Source organism: Podarcis vaucheri, assembly GCF_965113315.1.
Source record: "Podarcis vaucheri genome assembly, chromosome: 9".
NCBI lineage: Eukaryota > Metazoa > Chordata > Lepidosauria > Squamata > Lacertidae > Podarcis > Podarcis vaucheri.
This window is the reverse complement of record NC_138767.1, coordinates 21,581,763-21,602,483: the sequence shown is the minus strand read 5'-3', so window position 1 is coordinate 21,602,483 and position 20,721 is coordinate 21,581,763. Positions and strand designations below refer to the sequence as shown.

The 20,721-nt window shown below is 43.0% G+C and overlaps 2 protein-coding genes across 4 annotated transcripts in view; one reads left to right on the top strand and one right to left on the bottom strand.

Moving 5' to 3' along the window:
- Nucleotides 1-20,721, bottom strand: part of LOC309540292 (uncharacterized protein C4orf17) — a 166,003-nt gene that overhangs the window by 120,661 nt on the left and 24,621 nt on the right. The window lies entirely within an intron of this gene.
- On the top strand, nucleotides 1,573-15,292 carry LOC309540281 (alcohol dehydrogenase 1-like). Of its 2 annotated transcripts, XM_082237027.1 has the most exons (9): nucleotides 1,581-1,754; nucleotides 8,008-8,109; nucleotides 9,017-9,158; nucleotides 10,352-10,439; nucleotides 10,548-10,770; nucleotides 12,857-13,117; nucleotides 13,503-13,638; nucleotides 14,130-14,268; nucleotides 15,127-15,292. In XM_082237027.1, exons 1-9 carry the CDS (start codon nucleotides 1,737-1,739, stop codon nucleotides 15,149-15,151), a joined length of 1,134 nt encoding a protein of 377 aa, XP_082093153.1. In that variant the 5' UTR covers nucleotides 1,581-1,736; the 3' UTR covers nucleotides 15,152-15,292. The 2 variants fall into 2 exon arrangements, with proteins under 2 accessions (XP_082093152.1, XP_082093153.1); XM_082237026.1 differs by lacking the exon at nucleotides 15,127-15,292 and having other exon boundaries at nucleotides 1,573-1,754; nucleotides 14,130-14,341.

Below are 20,721 nucleotides of genomic sequence, written 5' to 3'. Positions count from 1 at the left end.
GCCCGTACGGGCAGGGGTACCTTTACCTTTACCTTTATATATATAATAAATGTTCATAAATGTACCAACCAAGCACGTACATAGATCAACACAGGAAGACCGACCTGAAACCATTTTGACTCCCAAGCTGACCAAATGTTTTCTCTGCAAGGAGGGAGGGGGTCAGGGAGCCTTCCCATTGTCTCAGGAATGAGTAATCACCATTTCAAAGGGTAACAGACTACCAGGAAAGGCAATCAGATAAGGCATTATCAGATAACCTGGCAGACAGGAAAAACAACAACATTCAAATTTCTGTTGTGGACCACCTTTTCTGTGATGTAGGTATGATGTTTGTGGGGGGTGGTCTTGGGTTACCCCTTCTGTGATGTATGTATGATGTATGGAGGGGTGGTCTTGAGCTCCAGGGCAGGGAATTTAAAATGTCTATATAAGGGCAGGCACACCTTTGTTCTGGGTTCTCCTCCTTTCCTGCGTGTGAGGGGAGCACCCTGTTGCAACAGATCAATAAAGATCAGGCTTACTAGCTGCTTTGCTTCTCAATGTTCTCTGGTTGGCCTCTGTTATTTTCTCCTACCAATAGGGAACCCACGTAAGGACTCTATACGGGCTCTTGGATACCCCATAAGGGAAAAAGGGCAGATTTTGTTTACAACAGACTGAGCCAGCAGGTTTTCTCTGGTCCACCCTCCGGGTATAAATTACCGCCAGCCTCCACCACCCCACACAGTTTCTGCTCAAATCTACTCATCCTCCCTATCTGTTATGCTTTGTGTGCTGTGCTTGACCTTGCGATGGACTTTGCAGGTTGCCAGGCAGGAATTTGTCCATCGGTCTAATTGGCCTTCTCTGATGGTTTTGCCTACCTCATAGCAATTGTCACAACTTTGGCAGCTTAGACATCTGCTTGCCTCTCCAGAGTTCAGGGGTATCCTGTTAAAGGGATTTGGAAGGAGTTGCTTCTGTCCAGGTGCCTAGGCAGGGGCAGGGGCAGGGGCTATATCTACACTAGACATTTTAGCTGGAGACCAGTCAGAAAAGGGGGGAACTACGCAAGTAGGAGGAAGCATTGCAAATGAGGTGCAAGAACTGCATTCAGTACAGGCATTCCCTCCACTTAAATGTGATTCACTGTGTATACACACAGCCATGGGAAATAGATCGGGGGGGGAGGGGAGAGAGAGAGAGATTCAAACCAGGAAATGGCATGAGAGAGCTGGCATGAGAACAAAACTAACAGATATTCTTCAAAAACTTGTAATGGGATTTCTCTCTCCCAGTTTTGACCCTAAGGGTTTTTAGCATCTGAGTAAACGCACTGTCTGTGATTATGCTCTATTTTATATAAATAATTTGAGAAAGTGAACACGGACCAGAATGATTTTTACTAGTATGTACAAGTTCTTAGTCAAAAAATCTGTAACTGAACTGACCTTTTTCTTTTTGGATCCAGTATTGTGCTAGCTCTTAATAGTTAACTTTAGATGGCAGATCCAGGGGGATTTGATTTAAACTAAATATTTGCCAAGGAAAGAACTTTGAATGCCAGCTGGAAATGGCCCCTCCCCTTTCTCAGATGGCCTATCATAGATAATACATTGTGTGTGTGTGTGTGTGTGGTGGAAATAGTACTCTGTGTGTATGTTCTTGCATTAGGCAAGGAGTGATAAGCAAGAAGAGAAGTCCTTTGTAAAGAAGTAAACTTGTGGGAAGACTGAAAGTCACGATCCAGACACATGGCAACTGCAGGAAAGGTAAGGAAGACTGTTTTTATGGCTCAGTCTATCTAAATATATCTAAACACAACATGCTAATGTTTGCATTTGCACAGATGCTACATTGCTTTGAAGAGGAAAGAGCTAAGTGTTGCTACATCCCCATTGCCAAAGCAGAGATACCTCCTCTGATTTTTATTTGTGCAAATTCACTTCGCAGCTGCAAAGACCAAGCTGGAAAAACTTATCTCCTACTTGTAGATTCCAAACATAAGCCTGCTTGATATACGCAGAGGAGACAAAGAGCAGGATGTTATATTTTCCCGACAATGCTAAAAAGCTGGCATTGTATTGTGTAGGCGTTAAATAATAAAGGAAGAAGTTCTGGATTTAAAGGTTGCCTCAGCCACAACTGGCAGGCTGCTTTACCCAAGTTACTATTTTTAAATAATCCATTACATATATAGAGATAAAATATTTTTAAAAACCTTACCAACTTATTTTGATAAGAAACCTGTCATTTGTATAATGATGCATGTATATAATTACAGTGTTCCCAGCAGCATATGTTGTTTGACATTGTCTTGCATCTAATTGCATCAGTGCATAAGAAGACTCCGTTTTTCAGTTATGCAAATATTCTTGGCCTTTTGCCTCAGAAAGCAAAACTCTCTAGTTTGATTTACAAGTCAGTATTTTTATCTCCCATCTGCGGTGGAAATTAAACTCTGAAAAGTGTGATGCAAAAGCTTAGAGTTGTACTATGCCGTAGGCCAGTGTTTCCCAACCTTTTTTGGGCAAAGGCACACTTGTTTCATGAAAAAAATCTCGAGGCACACCACCGCCTATGTGGGGCACGTTACAGCCCCATGACGTCAGCGCGCAGCGTCACGCCGGGAGGGACGCACGAAAGTGTAAGTTTCAATTTTTTCCCTCCCCCTTGCCTTCCTTCTGTGCCAACCGCCAAAAAGCCAAGAATCGCCGCCGCTGCCCCGCCTCTTGCTGCCCGACTCGCCCGCCTCCCTCCGGGGACGGCGCCCCAATTGAAAATTTGACTTTTTTAAAAAAAAATCTTTCGAATTTTTTAATTTTTCCCACAGCACACCAGGCAACATCTCGCGGCACACTAGTGTGCCGCGGAACAGTGGTTGAAAAACACTGCCATAGGCCATAGTCTGACTCAGGTGCCCTGTTTAAAGAATTTCAAGTAGGAGAGTAGAAAGGAGCAGTCAGCCAGATGTGATACCTGCCGGCAGTATCATAACAAGAGAGATTGCCATACAACTCAGTACAGTGGTACCTCGGGTTAAGAACTTAATTCGTTCTGGATGTCCGTTCTTAACCTGAAACTGTTCTTAACCTGAGGTACCACTTTAGCTAATGGGGCCTCCCGCTACTGCCGCTGCGCCGCCGGAGCACGATTTCTGTTCTCATCCTGAAGCAAAGTTCTTAACCCGAGGTACTATTTCTGGGTTAGCAGAGTCTGTAAACTGAAGCGTCTGTAACCTGAGGTACCACTGTATAAGGGAGCTCCTTAAATATCTCCATTATGAGCTTTGTGACATTCCTAATTCTAAACGGATGAAGCGTTTTATGCACGTTCACGTGTCTTGGAGATATAAGTGTGCACCACTTCAAAGAAACACAATGTTCTTCATATTAAAGGGAGAAATAAGACATGGACCTTTGGACAGCTTTGCATGTTACAACAAGTATGTCAACATGAAGTGCAGGTGTTGCATCCCCTTCATGGCCCTTCTAGCGCAATGTAAGGGGGAAACAATTTGCAGGAGTGAGATATGACAACTGGCTTTGTATTTGGAGCTGATGTCTCTCACCCTTGCAAACTTTAAGACATTATACCAGAAACACATTTATCTTTACTGATCCCTCTCTCTTTGTGTGTGTGTTTGTATATCTATATCTATATCTATATCTATATCTATCATCTATATCTGTATCTATATCTATCATCTATATCTATATCTATATCTATATCTATATCTATATCTATATCTATATCTATATTTATATCTATCTATCAAAAGGTTTCAGATTTATAGCACAGAACAGCAAGGGACATGTTATATTGGACTAGATGTCAGTAGAGACAAACAAAACTGTTTCTTTTCTCTGTGTTTTATCTTTTTTCAGCTAGAAATTCAGTTCTCCACATTTATGTAGCAATTTGTGATTAAAAAAAAATATCCACATGACAATTTGTCAGTGTTTCAGTGCAATTTTTTCCTAATAAACACATCTATGTACGCAGAGTTGACTAATCTTTTTGCAAACAATTTGCCCAAATATAGTGAACTATTTTTTACACACACACACACACATCTATGCATGACTTTTTATGCACATTCCCTCCTAATAGTTGCATTTTTGTACACCTTTTTTCGATTGGAAAACAGCACTGCGAAATGAAAAAAAAGCACAAAATTCAAACAGCTATGTTTTGGTTAAATGAGTCCTAATTAGGTAATTTCTTATTAAAATGGAACCAGGATCAAATTCCTTCCCCATGCCTGGATGTTGAAGGGAACAGTTTCTCCAGCCCAGGCTTCTCTCCTACACACCTGTTTTGAAGGTGCCAGGAATGTTTTGTACAGAGGAGGGGTCAAGCATGCCTCTACCTGCAACCTGTGAAGGGATACTACCTGGAAACAGGGCTACAAATCTCACCTGAGGTGTTGCAGGTTCAACATCGGGAATAATCCCCACGTTTACTCATACATGGCAGAAACTATTCTTCATTAAATGGGGATTAAATGATGCAACTTATGTACTATTAAAATGCCTTATAAAATGTGTTAAAAATGAAAGAACTGGGTGTGGACCTTGACTGTTCTGGTATATTAACTGCATACCACAATAACTATGTAACTGAATGCTGCAGGCAGAGATTTAGAAAAGGCTGCTGTTAGTGGTAAACAGCTCAGAAGAGCTGTATTTCAAGGAGAGAGATTTATAGTAGCTTGTGGTGCAATAGTCATGTGAGAATCCACAGCTTATCATGAACTACACACAGCTTTATGCAGGGTGGATAAAAATCAATGATATTTTTTTCACAAAAAAAATTAGATTTTTAAAATTTAAATCGGATTTTTAAAATAAAGATAGTTTCTAAAGATAGTTTTCTATTTAAGTTACATTATAATTCAAAGGCTATTCATCAGGAAATAAGGATTTGTTTTAAGTTTTTCATGTGTGCTAAAACTCAGTCTGAGGGTTTTTTTAAAAAAAATCGCTTAACCACATCAGTTAACAAACATATGCTATAATGTTATTGTTTTAGTTAAATAAATAGTTTAAATTGTTATTAAGGAAATAATTATTTTTCTCCTTCCAATAAAGCAGCAGAAAAGTTATCCAAATATAAACAGTTAACTTATTAAACCACACAATAATTTTATAATTATCTGTCTATGTATTTCCAATAGTATAACCAAATCAGTAATTTTTAATATAACTGTAAAAACTACTCTGAAAATTTATTATTCCAAAAATGAAACCTTCATCTGGTTGTAAATACTAAGATTATACAAGAAAGTATGAGTCTTTCTGTTAAAAAAAAATGATTTAAATCAAGTCTTACTGACTAGTGATTTAAATCAATTTGATTTAAATTAAATCCACCCTGGTTTTATGTATGTGGGATTCTTGACAGTGCAGTCTCCTATAATACCCAAATTCCCATTTTTAGTGTTTCTTTAATATGAATGAAGCCTAAGGGCACAAAACAGAAGGCTCAAAACTGGTGAGGGGAACAGATACACAGCAAAGGGCTTCCGGGCATGGGTGTAGCCAAGGAGGGTCAGGGGGCAGCTGCCCCCCCCCATCAAGTAAATCAATAAAAATACTTAACTAACTGAGGTTCTGCCCCCTGTAACATGAAGCCTGTCAGGAGCTTGTTCTACACTCGAGTAGGACCCTGGCAGAGACACATGCCCAACTGGCATGTTCTCTCCCTCCTGGTTGAATGTTCGGGAGCTTCAAAAGCTTTCTTCAGCCCGAAAATAACAGCGAACGATGCCAACAGACATCAGCACACTTAGGGATCCTCAGAGTCTTTGCAGTTTGCATGACAGACCTCAGCATTTTGGCTAATCTACTTTATTTACATATAAATACACACGGAGCACTGCAACATGGCTCCCTCTCTCTCTAGCATCAGACAGCAAAGAGAGAAAGAACAAAGGACAATAGTCCCACTTCACGGAACACAATAACACAAACATCCTGTCTCCATCACTTCCCACTCTGTGGAGTCAAAACATACCACGTCATGTGAAAAACAACAATTCCATGACTGCAATCACGGAGCAGGAATTCTAACAGAGCCTGCCATCCCCAACATAAATCCTGGCTATGCCTCATGGTTGTTGTATCAAACTAATTCGTACCTATATCCCATTGTGGAAAACTTCGAGAACGAAGCACTTGTTGAGATTTCATCAGCAACAACAGGGTGAAGCATAAAATCAGAATCCAGTAGGGAAGTCGGAGAATTCTCTCCGAAATGGAAGCAGAATTTGCAACTGTTTGCAAGTTTGTGTCATATCCAGGCTGGAAATCAATCCAGTGAATATGATCCATTCCAATCCAATGAAAACGATCAGTATTCACTCCAGTACCATTTTTCTACAAAAGAAGTACCTAAGCTCACCATGAACTTCTGCCTTGTTCTCTTAAGAGTGGCAATGGCGTCATGTTGTTGTTTTTGAAGCCCACAACAGATACATAAATTATGTTAAATAGCCAACAGTGACTCAAATAATGTAGTAAATGGCAAACTGTACCAAAATGGAAACCGTGACAAAGACAAGCACTTCTCTTGTGCACATTTCTGGGTGTACAACCTAGTTCACAGCAAGGCTGCAGTCCCAAACATACTTACTAGGAAGTTAGTCCCATTGAACACAATGGGACTTACTTATGAGCAAACACATGTAAGATTGAGGCAACAAAAGTTTTGTGTAGAAATTGCAGAGGGTATTTGGCAGGGATCTCTGCTTTTTAATTTTCGAGGGTTGTAACGCACCTGGGACCTGCTAGTGTAGTGCAGGTAATGAATAATTATTATTATTATTAGTATTATTAGTATTATTATTATTATTATTATTATTATTATTATCTGAGCATCTTCTATACTGTATCTATTTATTTTGAGTGGCTATTTTGATGTGGAGGGCAGAGACTGGATTGTATGAAGACTGAATAGCTATATTCAAGTGGATGGGTTGAAGAGTGGTAACTAAGAACATAAGACAAGCCTGCTGGTTTATGCCAGTGGCCCTGCTCTCTCGCTGGAATAGATGGACCAATGGTTTAGCATAGTCCAGGCAACTGCTGTACGTACCCCAAGCTGTTAGGGTGAGCCAGGCTGCAAACTGAGCAAATACATAATGTCTTGTTGGAAGAGGGAGAGATTATTCTTGCCAGCAGTCTGAACTGATAATATACAGAGCAATTTTGAAATAAGGCCTTGGGGCCAAGGTTGCGCACTCCTGCTGTAGGGTGAAAGTGGCAATCTCCATGCTGACTACAGAAACTCTAAGGCTGCAATCTTAACTGAATCATTATAAGGTACACTGTGAAATTCATCTCTGACCTGTTTTGATTGGCTCCATTTCCACAGGTGATCAAATGCAAATGCATAATATCTTGAGTTTCCTGTGACATTATTGTTCCTTACTTTCTCCTTTTTGTTTAGCTGGTCTTATGCTCTGCATATCACTCCAATTCCATTTCTTATTTCCCCTTTTTCTGTAGTTTGCAGCAGTAGTGGAATACAAATGTTTAGTTTGGATTAGCTTATCCAAACAGAGCCAGAGATTGGAGGCGACAGGATGGAATGCAGTTGTTATACTGCAGGGGTTGGGTGTGGAGGGGACAGAGGTGGAGACCGAGGAAATCACTCTCCTTGTTTTCTGATGTGTTTGTTTTGTTATCATCTTTTAAAACAGCACACAGAATGTAGGTGGGGGGAAAGTTGGCCAGACTGTGTCTCTCCTCCAGTCTCACATTTGAACTCAGGAAAACTGTGAATGCACCATCACTTTTAAAAGGAACAAAAAACTGTCACACAGATGCTAAAAAGAAGGGTAAAATGGCAGCAAAACCTGCTGTTTTGGCAATAATAGCACAGGATGAGGACAACTGATCTCTGCTGGGGCTTAGATTTTAAGTCCTCAGTGGCTTGGGACCTAATATCTGAGGGAAAGCCTCCTCCCATATTGTCCTGCCTTTGAAATTCATCTTGTTTTCATTGACTCCATTTCCACAGGTGATTAAATGCAAAGCTGCAATCATCTGGGAAGTTGGCCAAATGCCTTCTGTGGAGGAGGTGGAGGTGGCACCACCAAGAAGTCATGAAATTCGAGTGAAGGTAAAATATATTATTCCAAAAGGGAAGGTGCTTTCATTCATTGTGAATTATGATTGTAGTGGCTGAGGATCTTGTGCCTAAACTCTGAAAGCTTGGATAGGGGAGTCTTGAGTGGTGGAGGAATGGTTCTGGAAGACTTATACTTAAAACTCAGAAGTTATTCTTTCCTCACCAGTGTCTATTGACAAGGCAGCTCTTGGCAGAACTGAATGGACTCCATGCAAAAGAAGAAAGATCCTGCAAAATTCTCAATCAGATTTGTGCAGAATTTCAGCAATAGTTTTGTTGTGATTGCATTTGAAACTTACACAGCAATAAGAAGCAATGCATATCCTAAAGCTCCAAGCAAGTTCAAACAAGATTAACAGTGAAAGATTCTCCCTGTTATCTTTCATACAAAGATTATCCAGTGATATGACTCCAGCCCCTGAATCATGCCACAGCTGCAGTCTGAAATAAGTCAACCCAGGCACAATTTTACCATATTGTAATACCATCTGATGATTTACCTGGTATGCTTTGACCATACCAGGACCTGCTTAGCTTCTTCAAAGCAGTAGCCTCATGTGCCTTTAGATCATATCCTCCAAATATGTATTTCTGGCTAGTCCTTTGCATCACAGTTAGTAAAATCTGAGCGAGATCAAGTGGGTAACATTCTTGCTGAAACTTCCCATGTGAGCTGGCCCTCTCTGTGAATACCTGATTCTTTGAGGGCTCTGTTTCCAAACTATTTCTCCATCAGGGGATGCAGTTGTATTAACAGGGTATCTGCATGATCTCCTGTTCACCTGGAGACCCATGTTTATGACAGAGACAAAAAAATTCAGTGCCAGTTCCTGATGAATATGTTTGCTAGGTGGAAGCAGTGAAAGTACTGGAATCGTATTTTGCATTACCCCTGCAGATAGTGGCCACTGGGATCTGTAGGACGGATGATCATGTACTGCAAGGCATTTTCCCAAACATAGACTACCCAGTTATTGTGGGTCACGAAGGAGCTGGAATTGTTGAAAGTATTGGACCAGGAGTCACTTCTGTAAAGCCAGGTAAGGATGGGGTAGATCAGAAACTCAGAAGTGCCTGTGTATTGGACACCACTAGGATTTGCAAGCATGGTGTAAATAGCTTGACTACACATCAGCCCCAGCAATCAAGGCCCAATAGCCAGGGATGGTGGGAGTTGTAGGATCACATTATGTACTAGAAATAATCTCTTTCTTCAAGTACCCATCAGAATCATAAGAAACCCCATACCCCAAGGATCCTTGTCCCAAATCAATGATCTTTGGGCATTGCCACCAAACCTGATAGTATGTTTCTCTGTTGAAATACCTCTTCCAATAGCTTTGTAAGAGACAAAGTAGCAATCTAAGCACTGGCTAAAAAATAATTAGGAAAAAAGAGCTAGATAAAATCACTATAAAATGTTGTGGTGATTTGGAGGTTCAATCTGAAATCAAGCTTCCCCCCCCCCTTTTCTGTTTTCCTTTTGGTGTCCTCTACTGTGGGTTGGTGAAGGACCCTATGTGAGAGGCAGGCAAGGAAAGAGCTCCCAGGGTGGGAGGCGGGGGTGGGATAAAGGGAAGCTCCCAGGTGAGAGCTGCAAGGGTCCGCTCCTTTTTTTGTGAGATAAGAGGTTAAGAGCTACCTTTGAGAGATGACTTTGCATTTTCTTTTCTTTCTTTTGTTCTTGTTTTCATTTATTGTATTGTATTATGAAAAAGCTTCAATTTAAAAAAAATATGCTGGTGGAGGGGATAAGAGATTGCATGCGCTAAGGATCCTTGCCCACCATCAGATTTCCTTTGGGCATTGATGCCAACCCTGAAATACATTTCTCCTTTTCCAACATTCCTTGTTAATATCACTGTGTTTCTCACACAAGCAAGCAAGTATACCCTGGCAGAAATGCTTTGGCTTTATTGGTTGACAATAAAAGCTTCCTTGTGCAAAGGGGCCCTCTGTGTACTGGCTACAAATTAATCAGGAAAAGGGGGTTAGATAAAAATCACTATAAATTGTTGTGGCAATATGGAGCTTAATCTGAAATCAAACTGGATTTGAGTTTGTTTGTGTTTCTGGTAACTTCTCTCCCTTACATCAGGGATGTTGGCTTACATTATGCATGTATGTTCTGTATTTCATTAATACTATTGCTACAAGTTTGTCATGGCGTTTGGATAGAACAATAAGCCTATGAACTTAAACTTTGTTCTTGTCCTTGTTGTTTTCCCACAAGGTGACAAAGTCATTCCTCTTTGTATTCCCCAGTGTGGAGAGTGTGGCTGCTGTTTAAGTCCTAAAGCTAACTGCTGCCTCAAGTCCCAGTAAGTTCATCTGGCATCTTCTATTAAAGATTTGTTTTTCTTAGTAATATGGAAAATTAGTATTTAGTCCAATTTATGATACAGACCAGTCTGAATCTTCACAAACAGCCTCTGTGAACCTCTTCAAAATTTGATGCCAGATAAGACCAGCAGGTTCACCTGCAGAGGGAAACAGATCCACCACTTCCTATGGACGAGCACATTCTCCGAATACACAGTTATGCCTGAGGTTTCCATTGTAAGAATCGACAATGATGCTCCACTGGATAAAGTCTGCCTCTTTGCCTGTGGGTTTTCTACTGGCTATGGAGCCGCAGTCAATTGTGCCAAGGTAAGAATCAATTCACATTTCTGTTTCTCAAATAAGTGAAACAAGAGTATGCTTACTCCCTGCTAGAGAAGAGAGGCACCTTCAGATATCACTTTTCCAAAAAAAACAACTGATGCTACTTGAACTTCCCTGCTCTCTCTGGGTCAAGCTTCCCAACAGTACCTCTAAAAGGAAGCAGCAAAAGGCTGTTGTTTGGGTAGGTCATTGTGTTTTGATCTTACTTTCCAGGCATTGTTAGTTCACCAGCTTTATTCCCCAGAAGTCCCCTTTCCAGGGTTTCCCTCAAGCAATCAGAGACTGTACCTGTGTGAACCTAACCTCTTCTCCTCCCTTTTCATGGTTCTGAGAGATAAGTGTGGAGGGAGCTTGTCACAGCAGGAGGGGGAGACACCCATGACTCTTCACCAGCCTGATTCATCTCTGCCTCTTGGTGTATCTCCACTTGAGGAGATTTCACCCCTCCCATATCCAAGAATCTGCTGATGTTCTCTGCTGATTCTCCAGAGAGGAGGGGCGGTTTCTGCTCTCTACTTATTCTGCTCCAACCTCACATCAAAGTGTCGGAGAGAGAGAGACTGAGTGTTAGAGAGAGATCGTATGTATAGATAAGGTTGCTGCTAAGAGCAGCTGCAGACACTCAGTGCAGTTCAGCTTTTTCGTTTAGACCTCAATTAGCTCTGTATATAGTTGTGTATTATAGTTGTAGATAGAATAAAGAAGATACAGAGCTGTTCTCCGAGTCGTTTATGCTCTGCTGTACTCTGCTATACTCTGCTGTGCGACGACTGTCTTCTTGTTGGAGTGAATCCGGTGCTCACAACTCTAAGCTGTGAGTCCACAGCTCTTTGACCTGTTCCTGTGCAGAAGGTGGTCTCTGGAAGTGCTACCCCAGCTCGCCTGGCCCAGTCGGGGCTGAAGTGGATGAGTCCAGTCGGTGGCACTGGCTCATGGGTGATGCTGACAACACTCACCTCCCAGCTTCAGCTTCTCCCTTTGATTTTGGACTTCTCTGCGCCACAAACTTTCCCAGCTCACTAAACCCTGTTACTTCTTCAGCTTCCGACACCACCTCTTCTCCCTGTGACCACTCATTGTAGGAATGAAAAATCATGGGAGACGAGAGAGGCAGGTGTAACATGAGGCGTCTGTCAGGGCGGACCCTGAGAGCCTCTTTTATTGAATATTACAAGCATTGCCACAGGTGGGCCTGTGGCTGATTGGTTGATACATACACAAAGAAACTTGTGATTGGTTAACATAAGTACTAAGGCGGGAATTACATGTGAGAGGTGGGGATTACATGTGATCATTTATCATTGATGGAGTAAAGGCTGGGAATCGGAGCTAGAACTAGACAGGCATGAAGCCTCCTAATTAAATTGTAACTAGAGATTAATATGGCACGAAACAATATAACAATCAATTTCTGTAGATGTGGTCAGCTAGGCATGGAGAGCAGGTCATGTTGTTTTCCATGCGCTTAGGATGACTGAACAAGGAAAAGAATGTCCTGGTGTTTGGAACAGTTTTGTACAGTTTGTGCAGAAGCAGGTTGTAAGCAAGACTTTCCCAAATGCAAGAGAAAAGAGGAGCAAGGCTTCCCCATAATGGAGCAGTTTTGTGCAGAAAGAGAACTAACAGTTATGTGCAGAAAGAAGACTTCCCTTTAACTCATCATTATCCCACCACACCACTCCGCAGGCTCTGAGCCTTCCTCTCTTTGTGATTCTCCAGCTAGTTCCTCCCAACATTCCTCTGCATCCAACCAGTCCATGACATATTTTGTATCTCATCTTTCCTTCCAGGAGCTCAAGGTGGCATATACCCCAACTAGTTTAGGTCCCGCAATATTCCCAGTGACTGACCCAAGGTGACCCAGTGAGCTTCATGGCAGAATGGATATCTGAACTGTGATCTTCCAGGTCCTAGTCCAACACTGTAACCACTACACCACAGTGTCTCTCAGTTCTGTCACTCTATGCCTCTTCTCTTCCAGTCTGCCAGTCTTCCTTCCTTCCAGATCCTCAATCCTGCTACATCACTTGTGTTCTGGGAAGTCCCTAATGCAGTTTTTATTAATTTGCAGGTTGAACCGGGCTCTACCTGTGCCATCTTTGGCTTGGGAGGTGTCGGACTGTCTGTTGTCATGGGCTGCAAAGTTGCTGGAGCATCCAGGATTATTGGGGTTGACATCAACAAAGATAAATTTACTAAGGCCAAAGAGTTAGGAGCCACAGAATGCATCGCTCCTCAAGATTTCAAGCAGCCCATGAATGAAGTTCTGGTAGAGATGACAGGTCTTGGTGTGGACTATGCATTTGAAGTGATTGGACGCACAGACATTGCGGTATGTTTTCTGTTTTGATGCTCACATCCCCATTTTTTGGCTCTCCTGTTCAGCCCAGGGCTCACATCTGTGATCTCTCCTTATATAAGCAGTGCACCTGGCTGGGACTACGTAAAAGATTTAGGTGGGAAATTCTGAAGACAGAGGGAGGATTCACGGTTGGAGGCAATATGCTTCTGAATTCTACTAGCTGGAAAATGCAGGAGGAAAGAGCATTGCTGTACTCTGGTCTTCTTTTGGGGCTTCCTACAGGCATCTAGTTAGCCACTGTGATGCTGGACTAGTTGGGACACTAGCCTGATCCACCAGGCTATTATGTTCATATGCTTTTATATTGCAATACCATTTCCATTTCTGACCTCATTTTTCTGTGTGTCCCAAACAGGTCACTGCCCTTAAATCCTGCCATTTGGGCCATGGCACCTGTGTGCTTGTTGGGGCACCTCCTGCAGGATCACAGCTCTCCATCGACCCTACTCTGCTCCTCACAGGAAAGAAATTAATAGGATGCTTGCTTGGAGGTGTGGATTGGTTAAAGTTGGTGATATATGGCAGCTACTGCACTGATCCATAAAAGGAATGGACATTGAAGGTCACCGAGTCCAACCCCCTCCTCAGTGCAGGATCTGCAGAGTGGGATACAGCCACATCATCCCAGATAGATGGCCTTTCAGCTTCTGTTCAAATACCTCCAGCCTAGGGAAGCCCATCACCCACTGAGCCAATCTGCTTCCCTACACTAGGTAGTTTCTCCTAATGTTTAGCTGAAATCTGCTTCTCTGCAGCCACAGCAACCCTGATAGATGGCCCTCCAGCCTCTGCTTAAGTACCTCCATCCCATTGGCCTTTGATTCTATTAAGCTTATTTTCTTAACTTATAAACAGGAATTGTCCTCATCTTCTAAAAAAAATTAATTTATGGCTCACACATCCCGACATTTTCTGTTCTTTAAAAATAATAAGCATCCAGCTTCCATGCTGATCCAATGTTCTTTTATTGCCCCCACCCCAGGTTGGAAGTTAAAAGATGCTCTCCCTCAACTGGTTTCTGATTACATGAAAAATAAATTTAATACGGATGCATTAATAAGTCACACATTACCCTTTGAGAAAATTGCTGAAGGCTTTGAGCTTTTACATGCAGGAAAAAGGTATGGGTTCTATGTTTTATTTTTTAGACTTTACCCCTTCCTTCCTTTCAATCAGTAGCAGATAGAACGGTGGAGTGGCAGCACTTGGCTGACCTCCCAAAAGCTGAGGGGTGAGGCGGAAGTTTGAGGAGGCTGGGAGGTCAGTGTGGTGAAAACACCCCAGCAGAGCCAATCCAGTGTTCCTGCTGGTTCATTTGCATCATGCCAACCTCCCAGCCATGACACTCGTCTTGAACTGTGGTTTCCCTGATCCAAATCCAACACATTCATCTCCATGTCAGTCTTCAAGTCAAAAGAACCTGCGACATCTCACATGGGGGGGGGGGAGAGTGAAAGTGAAAATGTTCATGTTCCTTTTTACATGCTTTGGAAATGTCAGAATTTGACTTTCATCAAAGCAATCTAAAATGCCTCAGATGAGAGTATACAGACTGTTAAGAGCTATAAGCAGAGCCAGCCCTGACATTAGTCAGAGTGAGATTGCTGCTTCAGGTGGCAGATGCCAAGAAATGCACAGCACTGGGAAGATGCTGGAGGACAGAAATTGTTGGTGCAATGTGAACGGACCTACATCCCCTGGACTAGTCTGTTGTCCTTAGGCACAATGATGGATGCAGTCGCGTCATCTGTGTCAGAATAGGATTCAGTAGCCAGTCTGGTCAGCTTCTGAACATGGAATGGGAGGGAGGGGCTACCATCTTGTCCTCTGACTCAGGCCAAAAAATATCTTGGACCAGCCCTAGCTATAAAATATCCAAGCAGAGTCAAGGCTGTTGCTATGATCTCACCAGATGTCTACTGAATGTTGCTAGGGTGCTTTTTCATAGTTATATTAATGTTTTCCCTTTTCTCTTTCAGTATTCGCTGTGTTTTGTTGTTTTAAACCTCCAGAAGCATCTAGCAAGAGGGGCCACAGCTGAATACAGCTTGCCATCCTGCAGATCATTTGCATCCCTCCCCAAATTCAACTGAGCTTTTATTGAAATGGTTGAGGGTTTACAACCAGTAAGAGTTGAGAACCAAATGTAGGGGAAACATGTAACCCTTATATCTGTTATTGTAGCCCTGCAAATGCAGGGTGCAGGTGCTTTTAAGATGTTGCTGGAGCCCTCTGGTGTCCAACTAGGAACCTTCCAACCAGTTCACCATCCCCTGTTGCAATGAGCCATTGTGAACACACTACACATTTAAAACACTATCACACCACTTTAACAATCATGATTGACTCACAGAGCTACAATTCCAAGACCCCTTAACAAACTAGAGTTCCCAGGATTGAGAAACAATGTGCTTTGTGTATGCTTTAAATATACAGTTTGCTTGTGACCTTGACCCTTTCTGCATGATCAGGGTTCCCATTCACAGCAGCCAATACCCTTTAGACCTTTCACTCAGTGCTGGACTAACAAATTCTCTGACTAGGGCTACGGAGGATAATAACTAAATGAAACCTCCAGATTTAGGGGAAGTATATCCCTAAGAATACCACCATATCGCTCCAAATATAACCCACCCCTGAATACAACCTATAACAGATCAATACCATAATTCAGTGTTTCCCAAACTTTTTTGGGCAACGGCACACCTGTTTAATGAAAAAAATCTCGCGGCACACCACCATTACAGCCCCGTGACATCAGCGTGCAGCGTCACGCCGGGAGGGACGCACGAAAGTGAAAGTTTTTTCCCTCCCCCTTGCCGGGGAACCTCCAAGCTTTGGGGGTGGGAGGAGGCAGCAGAGCGAGGGACTGAGGGACGGCGGCAACTGAGGCGGCGGCGGCTGTTGTGGTGGTGGCGGCGATAGCGGGCGGAGGAGGGGGCGGTGGCGGGGCTTGAGGAGCCGTCGCCGGGAGTTGCTGCTGCTGTTGTTGCTGCTGCTGCCCGGACATGCCGGCCTCCTCCTCCGCTGTCTCGCGCTCCTCCCTTTTGCACGCGCTGCCCCGCCGCTCGGCACCACCACCGCGGAGCCGCCCCCGGCTCGACGCGGATCCTCGCCGCCGCCGCCTCTCACCGCCCAACTCGCCCGCCTCCCTCCCACGGCACACGAGCCAACGTCTCACGGCACAGTAGTGTGCCGCGGAACACCGGTTGGGAAACACTGCCATAATTAATGAGAAGCCCCAACAAGAGAGGCCCATTGCCTTCATGAGCTGCTTGTGCATCTCCCAGAAGCATCTGGTTAGCTATTGTATGAAACAGGACATTGGACTAGATCAGCCTTTCTCAACCTGTGGGTCCCCAGATGTTGTTGAACTACAACTCCCATCACCCCTAGCTAGCAAGGCCAGAGCTCAGGGATGATGGGAGTTGTAGTCCAATAACATCTGGGGACTCACAGGTTGAGAACTGCTGAACTAGATGGACCCTCGGTCTGATCCAACAAGGATCTGATCCTAGATTCTTATGTTAATCATACTTGGACCTTTTGTCCCTGTGGGTGGGTCGTTCTTACAATGTGATCCTTTGACAAGACATTTCCTTGGCACAACTGACAATGCTTCTTTCTCATCTCAGTGGGACTCGTTACATCTGGGGCAGGCTAGGTATGCATGAGTGGTGATAGCACTATCAGCTGACTTGGAGAGCAAGAAGAACAACATTGTTCCTTTCCTGAACAGCTGATAAGTACTACCCTTGTTTTTTCCAGCAAGGCCTATATGAACACCATCCTGGCTGGTCGATTAGACTAGGAACTCTCTAGGCAGCACCCAATCGCATGCTCATTTCCTCAGACATCTTAGGATAAATGGGTGCCCCAGAGCAGTCTTTTAAAATGTTCCCCAGGAGCTCAACAGAAAGCAAACAAGCAGCAATAGTTTAGCTGTAGAGAGTCCATCGCTTGCAAGCCAAAAGAGCGAGGCCTCTCCATTGGCACTGACTGCAACTTTCTGTGCAGTGGCTCCCACTCTTGAGGAGAAAGTCCAGTTTGTAAATTGAGTAGAGGCTCAAAAGAAACTTCAGAGGAAACTTGCCTGCGTGTAAATTCCTTCTTTGCATCACAGACATGATCTGCTAATTGTGTAATGTGCTTTTTCTTTTAGAGCAGCAGCAATAACAGCACTTGCTAGTGAAGAGCGGGGGGGGCATGCATGCAGTGCCTTCCAGATGTTGTTGGGTGCCTGTTCCTAGCATAGCCAGGGCTCAAGGATGATGGGAGTTGTAGTCCAACAACATCTGGAAAAGATGTGGCTGAAGTTGTCAGTTTGGAAAAAGGGAAAAACTCAAAAGAGAAACTCACTCTTAAATTGAATTCCACACATCTCTGCAGCAATTCGTCGTTTTATAAAAAGTACTCGTGAAAATTCATCAGCATTTTAATGTGTGTTCCTCCTAATATACTCATTTCTGTATATAGTTTTTGACTGATACATGCATTTCTTCAAGTATATTCTCCCAATATATGCATTTTAGTGCACATTGCTTGGTTGGAGAACTACATCGCAAAATTCAGAGACGTGAGAATTTCAAAGGATAATTGTCTTTTCCTTCGAAACGTATGAAGGAAGCAGCTTCTCACTGAAACGCAAACCAATTCAGATTTCTTCCCCATCCCTAATCTGGAGGGTATAGCTACTTACACTATGGAAACTATTTCCTTTTTGTTACTGACTTTACTAACTGGCTTTAATAGCCAAAAAAGGACATATATAGCTGAATAAACAGACCTTTACAACCACCCATTTCTGATGTCTCCTTTAGTGGCTTGGGTATATATTTAGCTGTGTAACTTGTTAACAAGCTCAGAGCTGAAACTTGATCTTCACTAACTATAAGCCAGCTGTATGGCTGATTTTTAGTTTATGTCACTGGCCTGTGGATATTTTTTACTCTGTAGCTCCTGATATATTCAGCCCTGAAACATAATATTATCCATAGCCAGATATTTTTCAAATACTCTTTTAAGAGGCAAGTAAAACAGCCACTGTTTGGGAGTTTAAAGCTTTTAATTAAATATGATCCACGGATTCCAGACATAAAAGTCAGCTAATGAATGGAAATGTATCAGTACTTCAAGCTCCGCAATTGTGAAAATGGGTTAGCATAATCTCACCGGGTACTTTAAGTCATCTTTGCATATTTGCCTCTCATAGAGCCTGTTTGGTGTGACCTTTGACAGTTACAAGTTAATGAAGGCCAACTAGCTGTCATGCCAACACTAATCATAGGGTGGCTACCACCATTGAAAGGGGTTTTAAAACCACCAGGATTAAAGGTGATATAGATCCACGAGTGCCTTTTTAAATTTGGGGTGATGTTCCAGCCACCCTGCTTTTAGCTCTGTTCTGTATTCTATTTAAAAATAATGTATTTTCAAGAGGGAGGAGGCACTGGTGAATTTCAGAGCTCCCGAATAACCCAGGATAAAAACAAATGAAGTATTAAGCAAAAGTAAAATTCATTTAGGAAAATGAAAACATACATTCAGACAGGCAGCAGTATGGGAGTGAGGAAACTCAGGTTCGGGGGCCAAATGTGCCCCCACCTCTTTATGTGGCCCTAAGGACCCACCTTTAAAAACCACCCTCCTCAGTCACATACCCTCTTCCCAGATGAGTAGCTGGCAGTGTGGTAGGATAATAGTGGTCACCTGACCTGACAGGGAGGAGAGATGAAGGGGCAAGGTGGTGGGGAAGTCAGTGTGGTGCAAACACCCCAGCAGGAATGTCAGATTGGCTCCACCAGTGAGCTTGCACTATGCTGCTCTCCCCTCCACCATACCCCAGTAAGCAGTGACACAGTTGTCTGGAGATCAGGGGAGCTCTGCTGCCCCACCATGCTGCCTGCTGCTGACACAGGGCACACCGCTCACCAGTCCTGCTTTGCATTCTCCTTGAGTGTTTCACTAGGCTGCGTCTTTGAATTATGATACAGTGGTACCTCGGGTTACATACGCTTCAGGTTACATACGCTTCAGGTTACAGACTCTGCTAACCCAGACATATTACCTCGGGTTAAGAACTTTGCTTCAGGATGAGAATAGAAATTGTGCTCTGGCAGTGCGGCGGCAGCAGGAGGCCCCATTAGCTAAAGTGGTGCTTCAGGTTAAGAGCAGTTTCAGGTTAAGAACAGACCTCCAGAACAAATTAAGTACTTAACCCAAGGTACCACTGTAACGCCTCTTGCTTCCCTGGATGGGTGGGGCAGCAAAGCTCCTACATGACCTCCAGACAACTTACCGCAATTTGGTGGTGTGCAACACAGTTGGGGAAGATGGCCAGCCAAACCTCAGAAAAACAGAATCACTGGCTCTGGTGAAGATTTCAGTGGAAGACTGAAAAAGATGCCCTAGCTATTTCGCATGAACAATCGCTGTTAACTAGAAGGTTGGTGTTTTGAGCCACTTGGGGAAGGCTGTGGATTCCTACACTCCAGGGAGTTGAACTAGATGGCCCTGGGGTCCCTTCCAACTCCACAATTCTATGATTCTAATGCTCAACAGGCGATGCATTCCATTCTTGGTGAACTCTTATCCTTCCTGGCGTTTCTCAAACAATGGAAGTTGAGCCTCTCTTAAACACAGGAACCATGCCTGTTCTTGTTAGCTTTCCTGAGAAAGATCTAATCTTGCCATGTACTCTATGCACTTTGCCACGGCAACAGCTAAATGAGAAAGTTCTTACTTCCTTTCTGTAAGAAATCAGAAAGTTCTTACTTCCCGACACTGCAGTGCGTATGTTTTGACATTGAAAAACAGCTTAACAGTGGCAGACAAGAGAGAAAATGGAATTCATTCTTATAGCATTGGCCATTTGTTTGTTACTGTGGGCATACTATAAGGGGAAGCTGACAAAAAAAACACCCCACAATAACACATAGAATCATAGAATCATAATTATGTGTTCAAGGTTAATTGGCAAGCCCACTGGAAATGTTTTATCACCCATCACAGCTTACTAATATTTACAACATTATGTTGCAGAAATATACTACCACATGAGACTTGACCCGTTTATACTGGGAAATAGGAAGTGTTTTACTTGCACTTTTAAAAAAAAGAAATCAAACCCCTCTCCACACACACATAATCACGGTCTCAGACATAAGTACCGTATTTTTCGCTCTATAACACGCACCCGACCATAACACGCACATAGTTTTTAGAGGAGGAAAATCCGTAGGCATGCCACCCGTAGGCATTTCCTCCATAACACGCACAGACATTTTCCCTTACTTTCTAGGAGGAAAAAAGTGAGTGCTATGGTGCAAAAAATACGGTAGGTGTTCAATTCAAGAGACGACCCAGTGCAGGCCAAGCTCTCCTGGAGTAGAAACTACAAATTCTGAATGTAAAACAGATTCCTCCTCCAACCCTCATTTAAGTGCTTGGTACTCTTGGTAATCTGATTGCAGCAGAAACACTCTTTTGACTGATTTCTTGCTGTTTCAATTATATAAGGAAACATTATATAAGAACCATTAAGGCTTTCCGTTTTTTTAAGCAAAATCTTTGTC

Bases quoted from the DNA above. Each gene is read 5' to 3' on its own strand.
- LOC309540281 (XM_082237026.1), top strand. The intron at 8,110-9,016 runs GTAAAATATATT...TTACCCCTGCAG, and splicing joins GTCATGAAATTCGAGTGAAG to ATAGTGGCCACTGGGATCTG. The intron at 13,118-13,502 runs GTATGTTTTCTG...TGTCCCAAACAG, and splicing joins TTGGACGCACAGACATTGCG to GTCACTGCCCTTAAATCCTG.